General features: G+C 40.9%; 1 protein-coding gene across 1 annotated transcript; it reads right to left on the bottom strand.

The window, feature by feature from the left end:
* Positions 1-1,012: 1,012 nt before the first annotated feature.
* On the bottom strand, positions 1,013-8,175 carry LOC140762280 (phosphoribosylglycinamide formyltransferase, chloroplastic). Its single transcript, XM_073099993.1, has 6 exons — positions 7,985-8,175; positions 6,202-6,561; positions 5,697-5,808; positions 5,259-5,435; positions 1,548-1,674; positions 1,013-1,413 (listed from the first exon to the last, which is right to left on the bottom strand). Exons 2-6 carry the CDS (start codon positions 6,413-6,415, stop codon positions 1,300-1,302), a joined length of 744 nt encoding a protein of 247 aa, XP_072956094.1. The 5' UTR covers positions 6,416-6,561; positions 7,985-8,175; the 3' UTR covers positions 1,013-1,299.
* Between the last annotated feature and the right edge of the window lie 6,612 nt (positions 8,176-14,787).

The following is a 14,787-nucleotide window of genomic DNA, read 5'->3' as shown; positions in this document are numbered from 1 at the left end:
TTAGTTTCAGCATGTATAGCGAGACAATCCAGAGAGAATATACAATATATCATTTGGGTGAATATGCAATGCTAAAATAACTGGTGTTAATGCAAAAGACAAAGATAACAATCACAGGATATTTCCTAAATAGAACGAAAGAATAATAGGTAAATGCTATACAAAATATAACAAAACCACACCACACAATCTTGAGAAAAGAAAAAACAAAAGAAGGAAAGAAGAAAAATAGTACGGAATCTAATATTACACTCTTAACTTCCTAGTAACCGTGAAAGAATGAGATTGCGGTGTACTGGCAAGCATTGCAAAAAATGGTAACCTTTTTACTAGTCATGTAGTCAATCAGAAAGTTATAGAATGAGAAGTCACAGATCGGAGGCATTGCTTGAGGAGTTTGAACTTTTCTCAAGTTTATTAGAGAAGCATTAGTGCAGATCACATCTTGTTATCCAGTTCTAAATGTTCAGTTCAGTGATCCAAATTTTTCCAAAATCCTGCATGTTCACATTCTTCATTTCCTACTCAGTTGCTCAGAAGCATTCTTCATTTCCTACTCAATTGCTCAGATAGCCACTAAGTAGTTTCCCATGCAACAATGTCATGAAACAGAACATTTGCTCCAATGGCCATACGAAAAAACCATTTATTTTATTTTGTAGACAGAGTGAGAATGAAGGAAAAAGACGGTTAGTTATAATTATGGAAATTACTTTGAGAGAGAGGAACCGTCTGATAGCACTCCTGGCATATGGATAGCGAAACCTCCACACTTTACAATAGTAAAATCTTTCATATTAATTTTGGGGACTATAAGCATCTCAAATCATATAGAAGACAAGCATAAAACCGTCAGTGTCAAAAATGTTCTGAAATTACAAATGAGTATCACAAATAAAAGTTTGCGATGGCATTCAGCATTTGGATAAACCATATTTTCTCTCCTTACAGTGGTAGAGATTATATACCAGCTAGCTAGCTGCTTGTAATCCCATAAAAAACTCATTCCAAATGATCAAACTATTTAAGCTCGAGGCCAGCTAACTGATAGTTTGAATTTTGTGATAAAGATTGTATTCAATAACAAACAGTTATGGAGATCAGCATCATCAAATATCCATTTTCATGAATAAAATTTGACCTTTTCCACTTCAGTCTGAATTTGTAGAATAATGGACAGTGTTTTAATGAAAGCATGAACGGTTCAAAGAAAGAAAGCCTCATGCCTCGGGGAAAAATTGGCATAGAGTTGTATGAGTTAACACATGTTGGTAAAAAGACGCATTTAATTGACACTTATTAGCTGTATTCTTCTGGATTTGTTCTACTTCGTATAAGAGGGACTCCATCTTCCCTCCAAATGACCCGCTCGTCACATAGTGCAGCAACTGCCTCCACATAAACCTGGTGCTCCTGAAATGTCGAAATGAACAATAGAAGCATTAATATTGGTCAATACAGTAATGGACTTTCTTAATGGAACACCTTAATTTTGGGAGGTTTCTGAGTTTCTTTACCATGAGCGAAACCACCTAACCTATAAATACCTCATGAAGGACTCTTGAAGCCAATTGCTCAGGGGTGTCTTTCGCCAAAACAGGCACAACCCTCTGTGCAAGGGTCCGGCCAGTATCATAGTTCTCATCAACAAAATGGACACTTGGACCCGAGTATCTACAAAAAGTGGACAAAGAAATACTTTAAATGATTAAAGAAAGAAAACAAAATGTGTCCAAAACGAAGAGTACATCTATTTCAGTTAAAAGACTAGGTAGATATCCAAGGTGATTTGACATCACAATTCTGACATTTAAAAAGTAAGTGAATAAAAGTATAGGACATTGCATGATAAGTATGATAAGCTACGGAATAATTCGTTCGAAATTTAAATTTATTGTAGAAAGCAGTCCGCGCAACCGAAGGTAAATATTCACCAAATATTCTCCCGTAGTCAGAAAAATTACGAAACCAAGTGGAATCGATTGATAACTCTCTGATCTACATTTTTCGTATTTACACCCTTCGTAGATTCAAACTACAACTGGAACAAAAACATAATATAGTGCGGATGATAATGGTAATGACGGGTGGAGTGGATGATAATGGAAATAAGGGTGGATGGTTAATGTTGTTTAAAAGATAAAGACGAAGGAGAAGAAATGATTGAGATCTCATGGAAGAAGAAAAACTCGACAGACAGAGGAGATTAGAAGTTAAGAGAGACAATGCCAACGGTAGAGATGTTAGGTTGGTGAAGAGGGAGGGAATTAGGGTAAAAAGTCTAGAGAGAAGATAAAGAGATAAGAAACCAATATTCCAATAATATTATGATTTTGGCTGCCATCCAAACCTTTATATAAGCTAGCCAACAAGCCAAAATAACAATTATTAACCCTAATTCTAGTGGACTCCCGCCAATCGCGTTCATACGCGTCCAATCGCGTACATATGCGTCCGATCGCGTTCAAACGCATAAAAGACGTTCTCTATCAATGCAAACGTGATACAAACATTCGAACGCAACCTACAAAAAATTTATTTTAACGAAAACAAATAACTAATGCAATAAAAAAAGACTCTAAGTATATCAGCCTACCATGCTTTCTACACCTTGTCCTCAAGGTGTAAAGTCGGGGAAACGCTCCAAGATGTCCATTTCTAACTCCCATGTCGCTTCATTAGATGGCTTGCCAAGTTACTTGACTAGAATCAACATCTCTAATCTGGTACCATAACATCGTTGGTGCCTAACAAATACACGAACTGGCTCTATGATTTCTATCTCCTCCAATGGCTCCGGTAGAACTAATCCAACGACCTTATGATCTCCAATCCGCTCCCTCAACAATGAAACATGGAAGATAAGATGCACTCTCGACCCCTCCGGCAGCTCCAAACGATATGCAACCGGACCAATACGCTCTAACACCCGAAACGGACCGAAGTAACGATATGCTAACTTCTAGTTTCACATCGAACACAATGTTACCTGACGATACGATTGCACCCTCATAAACACCCAACTGCCAATGTCGATCTCCTGCTCCCTATGGCTGTGATCATAAACTTGCTTCATGCAGTTTTGAGCAAGTTTAAGATAGACACGCAATTTCCTCAATGTGACGTCTCTATCCATCAAAGCAAAGTCTACCTCCGTCCGATCTGCAGATGTCACTGGGTTATAAGCGCGTAACATCAAAGCCGTGTGCCCATACACCATCTCAAATGGAGTCATGCCAATACTGCTATGGTAGGCGATGTTGTATGACCACTCCACCCACGGTAAGAACTCCAACTATCATCTCGACATCTCTCCAACAAAGCACCTCAAGTACTGTTCAATGCCTCGATTGACCACCTCGATTTAGCCGTCTGTCTGTGAATGGTAGACTAAACTGAAGTTCAATCGAGTCTCCTGTAATTTGAAAAACTCCATCTAAAAATCGCTCATAAATACACAATCACAATCCGAGATAATCGTGCATGACATGTCATGCAACCGAGCAATATCTCTAATAAAAATTTAAACCACTGACTTGGCTGAAAATGGATGTGACAATGTAGAAAAGTACGCATACTTACTTAATCTGTCAACCATCATAAAAATAACGGAATAACCACATACCAGTGGAAGACCTTCTATAAATCTATAGAAATATCTTCTCAAACACAGTCCGGTATCGATAGAAGCTGTAGTAATTCTCTAAGTATCAATTATCCTCTTCATCGACGAAGAGCACTGATGCCGCACGCTTCTCGGGTTCCACCACCGCTGGTCTTGGGTTGTGTATCATAAGTGGGGGATGATGTGTAGGAATAGGTAAAAAAGAATCATTGACACTAACATGTCACACCTGGACCTATGGAGTCTCGATTCGGTGTGGTCCCACCACTGGTCCTTGAGGCACCAATCTTTGTTGAGGAGATGATGAAGCCGATCGATTCATGATAGATTCCTTTAAAGCATTATAATCATTTTGCATTGCGTCAATCCTATGCAGCAATGTTTGGAACATGCCCCTAAGTTCATCCGTCAAACCCATGTTCACACCCATGGATGTTGGTTGATTCGGTCCTACCGTGGTCGCCCAAAAGAATCAGCCTCACAATTAAAGTTATCGTGGATTGAGCCTTCTCTTGTCGATGTATTCTCTATTGATCTCCTTATTGATGTCATCTTCTTTATTTCCACCATTAATGGAGGTTTAAGGTTCGCTTGGCTCTGATACCAATGATAGGCTACGGAATGATTCCTTCAAGATCTGAATTTATTACGGGAAGTAACCCGCGCAACCGAGAAAAAATATTCACCAAATATTTTTCCATAGTTAGAAAATTACGAAACTAAGTGGGATCGATCTATAACTCCCTGATCTACATTTTTCGTATTTACGCCCTTCGCAAATTCGAACTATAACTGGGAAAAAAATATGATATAGTTCGGATAATGGTGATAGCGACGGGTGGAGTGGATGTTAGAGTTATGAATGATAATGGAGGTGAGGATGAATGATTGATGTTGTTTAAGAGATAAAGACCATGAGGAAGTAGTCAAGATCCCAAGGAAGACAGGACTCGACAGGCGAGGGAGATTAAAAGTTAGGAAAAACCTTGCCAACAGTAGAAGTGGTATGTTGATGAAAAGGGAGAAGGAAATTAAGGTAGAGAGACTAGAGAGAAGATAGAAAGGCAAGAAATTAATATTCCAATAGCATTATGATTTTAGCTGCCATCCACATCTTTATAGAAGCTAGCCAACAAGCCAAAATAATAATTATTAACCCTAATTCTAGTGAACTCTCGCCGATCACGTTCGAATACACAAAAGGCATTCTCTGTCGATACAAACGTGATGTAAACGTTCAAACGCAACCTACAAAAAATTTATTTTAATAAAAATAAATAACTAATTCAATAAGAAAAGACTAACTAAATGCATCAAAGTAGCTCTAATTTTTTTTTCAGATCATAGACTATTTTTTATTTATAGAATATATACAAAATTCAAGTAAACTAAAAAGGAATATGACTACAAAGACAAGACCAGACCAACATGCTCCAAACAAGTGTAGGAAATTTTTGAAGAAAACACATACTGCAAAGCACTACCATTTTAAATGGAAAAATTTTAGTATCTATCATAAATGGCAGTTCATATTCAAGAAGACTGAAAATTAACTATACACACTTCAAATGAAAATACTTTTACAATTAAATTAGAAATGGCAAAACCATATTGAAAGGATAGCATTATATACCTAGCTCCGGAGGCAATGACAGCTTGATGTACCTTGAGACCATAATATCCTTTACCTCCAAATGCAGGAAGAAGTGAAGGATGGATATTCAAAATGGACCTCGGGAACACCCGAACTAGATCAACAGGTATAAGTTTCAAGTAGCCAGCCAGAAGTAGAAAATCAACCTCAAAATTCCTGTTTGACATTATTTAGAGACAATTTATATGACAAAATTGGTAGTTAGATACTTTTTCAGTAACAAAGTATTAAGAAGTGAAGCAAAGAAAGTAGCATAACACATCAAATTACAGAATTCTGATTCCAAAGATATAGAGCCAATTTCTTGGAACACTTGCAAGAAAAGAAATGGAGAAGTCGGACATGAGTGTACTTTGTTACATTACATAATTGAGTTAGATGAAGTGACTTTTTGAGAAGTGATACAAATAGACTAACCTTAAAGTGGTTACTAATTCAATTGTTGATAATCCATTGGGCGCTGATCTAGATCTAGGGAACACGATAACTGGAATGCTATTATTTCTTGCATATTCAGCACCTCCACAATCTGCCATGAAAGTGCAAAAAAAAGATACAGTAAAACCTTCCCATAGAAGTTTCAAAACTGCAGAACCAGACATATTCTACAAAAGAAGTATTTCTCTGTGAAAAGTAGAGACTAAAGCAGTTGATGCTTGTCATAGGAGTCAACTATATATTTGAAGTTTAACATTCAGAGATATATTGATCACTCACTTCAAATATGCATGATAGCAAATGTCGAAACCATCACCAATAATAGCAGAACCCCGCTTACAAGACAAAGAAGCATAGAGATCATCTTCCAACTTAAGAAAAACACAAGAAAAGAGAAGCCAGAAACATGCTCCTAAAAAGTAAATCAATGCATACAAAATTCATGTCTTTTGACTCTTTCATAAGAAAGACAGAAAGGACTCACAGGGTTTATCTGTCACTAGAACGACAACATCCCCATGTATCAATCCCTTGACAATGGCCTCATGGATAGCACGAAAATTTGAACCTCCCCCAGAAACAAAAATTGCAAGCCTTTTCCTTCGGACCTCAATTCCCATGTTTCCTCCCATTATAATATTCTCATTTTTTGAAGAATAGCATTTGTATTCCAAGCTCCTCTGACTAATCCTTGTCATTTGCACATGTGATTTAGTGGCAGACGATTTGTAGAGAACTTGATATGGGATGAAGCAAGAAGATTGGGAGGCCAATCCTATTTTACGATATTTCTGGTGTTCTTGTGTTGCCTTCACCTTGTTTAGGGAAAACCCCAATCTCAAACCTAAGCCCAGAGCATCCATCAATCAAGAACAATGACAAATTTATATAGATTCTTCCTTGACCTTAACAGAAGAATCCAAAAACCTGAGATACAAGCAAATTTGTATTTACTTTATATTCATAATCAGTGTTTACAAACATTAGAATTCAGAACTAAAAAGTTGAGCATGTATTGATCAAACAAAGAAGACAATGACTAATTCTAATTGTATTAGATTAATGCATTGAAGGGATCATTTGAATTTTAGAGATAATGATTCCATTTGGATAAATGAACAACTAGATAGAAAGCTAGTTGCTAAATTTTGGCATAGAAAACAAGGTCGCAGACATTTATCAAAGAAAACATTTTAAATAATTTCTTTGAGAACAATTCACATGAATCAATATGAAAGCTACAGGAAAATTCCTACAATTCAAGGTGAAAATAGATCGGATAGTGCTTAATTCACATCAGGATCCATGTTTTCCTCTAAAGACAAATTCAAATACGAATATTAGATGGATAGTAAAATTTTAAATCATATTCTAAGTCCTAGCTAAACGAATAGAGATATAAATCGAATATAGAATCAGATTTTAAATGAATACGAATATTGATCAAATACAGATCGGATCTTAAACAAAATACAGATAATGATTGAATTCAAATTGGATCTTAAACGAATACGGATCAAAATATAAATATGTTTAGTTGATCATTCTGAATATAGAAGATCTAAATTAAAGATCTATGCACCTTTGTATAATAGACTAGACCACCAATAAGCTACCTAATAACATCATCCCTTTTAGACCTCCAATTTTCCTAGCGTAAATATTACTCAAAAATATATATTCCTAAATTTTCATTCACCAAAATGAAATTTAAAAATACACATGCCATACTAAATACAACCTAAATTACCAATTTAAATCCAACTACATAGTTTTTGAACAAATAATTACCTAAAATTCTAGTAATAAACTATCACCACTAAACATTAAAAAAAAGGGATGAAAAACAAAGGGCAAACACCGAAAACACAAACATGTACGATTTATAAGCAAGATCACAAAATCTAAACAAATAAAATACAATACAATACATGTAATAAAAAACACATTCAACTTAAGACGTGATTATACTGAAAGCGGCAAATGCAAAGATATATGACAAGATCGATAATATATTAGAAATAGAAACACCATAAGTGAACATAGAAGAATTGGCAATAAAGGAGCCAAGACACACAGAAGAGCACAGTAGCTGTAACACAAAACAACGCATTCCGCAACATAGACATTATAAAGTTTACGGCATCATTCACTGGCCTTGCATCTCCCACCAAGGACCGACAAGCATACGATAGAAAGAACAGAGTGCGAGATACATTTTAGCTGGGCAGGTATATAAGTAAGAAAGCATGGAGCAATTGCCTTACCGCCCTCGCTCGAGCCCACAGCAATAGATGCTGCGCAGCAACAACAAATTTTGCGTACACCGGAGCTACTGCTACCATTACACGATAATAGCAAAGCGAGGCGAGGAGGAGGTGGTAGTGGCGGCGGCAAAGAGAGGGAGACGGAGTGACGCGATAGGACGGGAGGAGGTTGTGATAACCAAGATAATAAATAATAAATCCCTTACACGATCGAACTCCAAATAGGTAAGTTTGAGGAGATCAAACCTTTTCTCTTTGTATCATCGGACTCTCCCACACCTAGAGAAGAGGAACTAGGATACAGACCCACGAAATAAAATTTAAAAAAAAGAACCTAGAAATTAGTGAGAGAGAGGGTGGAGCGACTGTCGGCGAGAGACTCAGGCGGCGACGGGCAGTGCACAAAAAGAAGAGGGAAGAAGAGGAATTAAAAACGGAGAGGTGAGAGGAGGGTTGTAGAAAAAGGGGTACGGTAGCGAGCAGGAGAAGAAAGGGCAGAAAAGAGAAGGGCAAAAGACGAGAAATGAAGAAACGCATCGCTATTCGTGCCAATCAAAAATAAGAAAATAATAAGAACAATGTATAATAGGGTTAAAGACCCTCAAAAAAAATTTAGGTTACATAGATGCCTTTGTAGCCGAAAATGTTTGGTGGCTACTATTTGTTTAGGTTTGAGAAGGAGGAGGACCTGACCTACGTGCTTATGAAAGGCCCATGGACCATACAAGGTAGGGTGCATAGTCTCATCCTATGGAGGAACAACTTTCGACCAAGAGCGGAAGCTTCTTTCATGGTGCCGGTTTGGGTCTTCTAGCTGTATAACCTCCCACAAGAATATTGGAAACTAGAAGCATTGGTTCTAGTGGTATGATATTTTAGGAAGCCTTTGAGGGTGGATGAAACAACACTTGATCACACAAGGAGCAGGTTTGCTCGAGCGTGCGTGGAAATCGATCTCAAGAAACCTCTAAAGAATGTGGTTTGGATGGGCCCAAAGGATGGCAGAGTAGACCTTAGGGTGGTGTATGAAAACATACCAATTTTCTGCTACCGTCGTGGAGAATTGGACATAAAGCGGAGGCTTGCGACCTAGAAGGTAATGGAGCTAAGGGCGAAAGGGTCAGAGAGGAAGGGAGCAAGGGGCACCAAGCTCCGAGAGAGGAGAAAACACAACCGGGGCTTGTGAAGTCTTCACGAAGGAGAGCAACCCATCGTACGGGCCGTGGTGCACAATGTAAAAGCGGTGAAGAAGGGTGGTGCGAGACCTAAGAAGGAGAGAGACAGGGATTGAGTCAGGGAAGGAAAAGATTGGACTTAAGAACGAAGACCCAGAGGCTAAGGCTAAGCAACCACTCCCTTTTAGAAGTTTTCATGCCAAAGGAATGCAGGCTTTGGGACCAGGGAACAAAGGTAAAGTTGACCATGCACTGCCTACTCGAAAATAGTACATAAGGCCAAGGCCCAAGCTTCGATGAAGAGCCAAAAGTGGAGGGCCAGAATGCTTCAGGCAGCAAAAGGCTGTCTGCTAAAGAAAAAGGGAAGAGTGTGGAGATCCTAAAGTGCTCGGATATCCCGGCGAATCCTACCGTAGTTGAAATAGTTGATTGAATAGGACAGGAGGGTGTAACCTCAACCAATGAGGTGGCTTCTAGTAAGCTGAAAGGTAGCTTGAACAACACATGCACAAGGAAACGAGAAGACCATGTTAATGGAGATATGACTTCAGCCATGGATCAAGACAGTGTTTGCATTAATGGAGTAACTGTTCAACTTAGGACTAAGCTTGACAGTGCACGTAGTTGGATTTTCTAGCAACATTCAAAGGGCAAAAGGGAACAAAAGTGACCAATTACCAGGAGGAGGTGTGTAAGGATAGGGTTGTAGCCACTAGAACGAGGCTGCCGAAGGCAAAGGAGGGTCCCTCGGGCACACACAGCAGCGCTGTTCAGAGACTGAAGGAGGTCCTAGTCAACCCATCAAGCAATAATCAAAACTTGATGGAACTGGATGGCTTGTAGGGAGATAAGTGGGCCTTGGTATGCGTTGATGATGAGAATGGATTAGGCGTGCAGGCCATGGATGAGGAGAATTTCGGTCTACCGGTCATGGAGCGCCATAAGGGATCGACTGCAAAGCATGGCCAAATGGCTTGATATAATGTTTCCGTTTTTGTTCACAATGTGAAAGTCATATACTAGAACTGTAAAGGAGCTCTAAAAAAGGAAGTGCTTGATAGGTGCAAGGAGTTGATCCGGGAACACCACATTGACTTCATCTTTCTACTAGAAACCTATGCAAATTGTGAGAAGGCCAAGGTGGTGGGCCGAGCGATGGCTACGAACTAGTCATGGTTTGCTATGCCAGCTAAGGGCACCTCTGGGGATCTAATCATGCTTTGGAAAACAAGTTTTGGTTATGTGGACATAGTGGCGGTATCTCGCTATGCAGCTCACATGGTGGTTTCTCCACCAGATGGCAATACTTGGCTCATGTCAGCGGTATGCGCTAGTAATTACTTGGAGGCCAACTGCAATTGTGGGAGGAGATGGTAGGGTTTTGAACGTTAGGTGTAATGCCCCCACCCGACATGAGCACGTGCACGCCTACGCGCCCACACGGCACGTGCGACGCACGTGACAGGACAGGAGGGGTCCATCACACAAAGATACACTCCTATACACATACAATCATGACATCATCAAATACTGCATGCTAACATATCCATGCTCACATAATTCAACACCAAATAAATCATGCTATTAACTAAATAAACTTGTTAACATATGAATATCCACAATAATATACACTGGACCACTACATAATCTGGTAGAACCCACACAGGCCACAACAAACCATTAAGATACAACTAAACAACTGATACATGAATATACTATAATCTGACATGTATTATACAAATCACTATCTGATATAATAAAGTATAAATATCAAATAATGGTACAACTCGATATCTGGTTAAACTATCTTCTATATCATCTCACGTCTATAACTCACCTCATCCTCGCTCTAAAATATTTTCTCAAGATATCTCAAGTCCCTATCACGTACCACATATCTAAGGAATTTAGAAAAGAAATAAAGAGAGTCATGAGCAAAAAGCTTAGTGAATAAACCTTATCCTAAATCAGTGATGTCAAATGGAAAGTAAATCATATACTGGATAATATGAATCAGAAAAAATATTACGTCATGAATAAATATATAAATGTATCTTCAATAATACATAAATAAAAAATAGATAACATGTCATAACTGATAAATTATATACTCCTCGACAATGAAAGATAGGTGATTGAGAGAGGAGGGTAGAGAGAGTGAGAGAGAGAGTACGAGAGAGTCTTAGAGAGAGAGCACGAGAGTCTTAGAGAGAGAGCTATAGAGAGAGGTGGTGAAGGGGTGTGGCGGCGATGACGGCGATGGCGAGAAGTCGTCGGTGAGAAGGAAAGAAAGAGAGAGGTGATAGAGAGAGAGAGAGGAGGGTAAGAGAGAGTGAGAGAGAGAACGAGCGAGTTAGAGAGAGAGAGGCGGTGAAGGGTGCGGTGGTGACGACGGCGACGGCGAGAAGCCGTCAACGAGAAGAAGAGAAAGAGAGAGGTGCTAAAGAGAGATAAAGAGAGGAGGGTAAGAGGGAGAGAGAGAGAACGCGCGAATTAGAGAGAGAGCTATAGAGAGAGGCAGTGGAGGAGGTTGGCCGGGCCGGCAGTTGTGAGTGCACGTGGTGCCCTTAACGTGCGCCCACAATTTGTATTATTATTATTATTATTTTATTTTTATTTATTTTCTAGGTTATTACATTATAATTATTATTATTTTTTTTTTATTTATTTTTCTGGGTTATTACACTAGGCATCCTGTGGATAGTCGTTGGTGACTTCAACACCATCCTAATGGCTGGGGAGAAGAAGAGCCGGACTTAGGTCATGCTAGACCCAAAGTCCAAGGCGTTCGTGAGGTTCATGGATACCGTAGGGCTTTGTGACCTCGGGTACGATGGGCTTTCTTTCACCTAGTGCAATAACTAGTAGGGGAGAAGTAGGTTTTGGTTAGATTGGATAAGGTCCTTGCTAACTCGGAGCAGATCCGCCTCCAACCAAGAAGTTGTGTCATGCACCTGAATTGGTTTGCCTCAGACCATGCCCCTATCTTGGTCTCTACTCCGAATGGGGAAGATGGTAGGAGGAGGCCGTTCAGATTTGAATTGTATTGGGCGGAATACGAGGAGTGTGGCCACATCGTCAATAGAGCGTGGTCGGGTACGAGGAGTGTGGCCACATCGTCAACAGAGCGTGGTTGGGTGACGTGCATGGGAACCCCATGCATAATTTCTATCATCGTGTGGGAGCTAAGCAACGTGACCTACGTGGCTGGAGCAATTCTGCCTTAGGCCACTTGGAGTCTTGTCTACAAATGGTCAACTGCGAGATCATGGTGCTAGAGGAGACTGATGTGTTGGAAGGTCTTGAGGAGGAAGGTATCACCAAACTGAGGAGCAATTGTAATCAGAAGATAGCGCTGAGTCGACAAATTAATATTAAGTGGCTGCAGCGATCGCGACTGAAGTGGGTAAAGGATGAAGATATGAACACAACCTTCTTCCACTTAACTGCCATGCTTCATGGAGAAGGAACCATATCTAGGGCCTTTTCTCGAAAGACGACGAGTGGATCCAAGGCCAGGAGGGGATCGAACAGCTATTCTTAGACCACTATGAAGGCCTGTGGGGTCCTAAGGATACCGGGGAGTGGCAACTCCTTGAGGGCCTATCCTTGCTAGTAGTTACCAACCAGGAAGCGAAGGAGCTACTTAAACCAATAGTGACGGAAGAGATCAGTGCGACCATCAGTAGCATGCCTACAGGTCATGCCCCTAGCCCCTAGCCCAAACGACATTCCAGTGGAGGTGTATTCCCGGTATTGGCAGGAGATGGAAGATAACTTGAGCCATGCAATCAAGTTCTTCTTTGAGCAAGGTAAGCTTCCTGGACATTGGGGGAGGACCTACATCACCTCATTGCGAAGATCGACAAGCCAGTTAAGGTGAAGGGCTACCGACCAATCTCCTTGTCTAATGTGGCGTACAAGATTATAGCCAAGATATTAGTAGGCCATTTGAGAGGTCTGCTGTCGAGGCTCGTGGGTCATGAGTAAGCGGCCTTTGTGGGTGGCCGAAATATCTCGGATAATATTCTGGCAGCTCAGGAAGTCGCGCATTCCGCAACAAGCTGCAAGAGCAGCAACCTGACGATGATGCTCAAGCTCGACATGGAGAAGGCTTATGACAAGGTGAGCTAGAAGGCGGTGTTGGGTGTCATGTATGGCATGGACTTCCCGGTGAAGTGGTGTGGCTGGATTCATGCTTGCATTGAATCATCGAAGTTCGCAATTCTGGTGAATGGCTCACCGTCGAGTTGGATCACCCCTCACCAAGGACTGCGATAGGGTGACCCTCTGTCACCATACATGTTTATTCTTGTATCCCAGGTGCTCACGAGTTTATTTAATGATAGGATGGCTCACAGATAGCTCCAAGGATTTCAGGTGGGAGGCATGCAGCTGTCACACCTCCTCTTTGCCGACGACCTACTGGTTACGGTGGAAGTGTCAGAGGGGAATGTCAAGGTGATCCAAGACTGCCTCCATGACTACTAAGAGATTACCAACCAAAAGGTGAACACAGCTAAATCAGAGCTTTTCCTACCTGCCTGGATCGAGCCGAGGCTGGCAAGCCAACTCAGTGCGAGGCAGGGCCTCAGTGTGTCCAAGGTGTCTTTCGTGTACCTCGAGGTACCCATCTTTGGAAGGAGGGTAAGTGTGAAAGAGTATGATTAGCTGTGGAGCAAGTTGCTAGGAAACTGGACAGGTGGAAAAGAAACTACTTATCTCAGGCCGGGCACTTAACACTACTCAATGCAGTGCTATTGGCGATTCCAACATATTAGCTCAGATTCTTTTGGGTGCCAAACACCACTCTTGAGGCTATCAACAAGGTGGCAAGGGCTTTCCTCTAAGACAATGGAAAAGGGAAGGGTCTCCATCTCGTGTGCTGGGATACGGTGATGCAGCCTCGAAGAGCCAGTGGACTCGATGTGCGCAAGTTAGACGCAGCCAGATGGAGCATTATGGGGAAGCTCGTGTTTTGAGTTCTAAATGACAACGACGCTTCGTGGGTACAGATCATGAAAGCAAAGTATGGACGCCTTCATCCCTGAAAGCAATGTAAAAGGAAAGACACATTGCAGCTTTGGTGCACCTTGTGCATGATTGTAAAGGAACTTAAGATGGGTTGCCATAAACTTATTGGCAATGAAAAGGACACGAGTGCGGCGGACGACCCATGGATCTCGTCGGTTCCAGGAAGATGACCGCCAGTCATTCACCTAGATCTCATGCAAGAAAAGCTCACGATGGCTGAGCTTCTACAAAGGAGAGAAGTTGATGGTTTTGGCATCACTCGATTTAGGGGGGGTGGAGCTAGCCTATAGTATTGTGGTCATTAGGCTAACCAACGCCTCATGTATTGACTAATAGATCTAGTGGCTGCATCACACGGGTTTACTGAAGGCGGGATCTATCTATAAATTCTTAAACCCCATGAGCAAGGAGCAGAGGCGAGACTAATGGATTCTTTGGAAACTTCAGGTTGCGTAGAGAGTTCGACTGATCTGCTGGAAGATTATATGGAACAAGTTGCCAACGAAGGTAATGCTACACACCTTCTCGTTAGGATGCGATGACCATTGTTGCCTCTATGGACTATTTACCGAGACCAAGGACCACCTGCTGTAC

This window comes from Typha angustifolia, chromosome 1 (assembly GCF_048772165.1).
Source record: "Typha angustifolia cultivar Huaian chromosome 1, ASM4877216v1, whole genome shotgun sequence".
Lineage (NCBI taxonomy): Eukaryota > Viridiplantae > Streptophyta > Magnoliopsida > Poales > Typhaceae > Typha > Typha angustifolia.
Note: the sequence above shows the minus strand (reverse complement) of the source record. Positions and strands in the feature narration are given on the sequence as shown.

Bases quoted from the DNA above. Each gene is read 5' to 3' on its own strand.
- LOC140762280 (XM_073099993.1), bottom strand. From the start codon at position 6,415: ATGACAAGGATTAGTCAGAGGAGCTTGGAATACAAATGCTATTCTTCA. The intron at 1,675-5,258 runs GTATATAATGCT...CACTTTTTGTAG, and splicing joins GTCATTGCCTCCGGAGCTAG to ATACTCGGGTCCAAGTGTCC. The intron at 1,414-1,547 runs GTATTTATAGGT...TCGACATTTCAG, and splicing joins CTTCAAGAGTCCTTCATGAG to GAGCACCAGGTTTATGTGGA.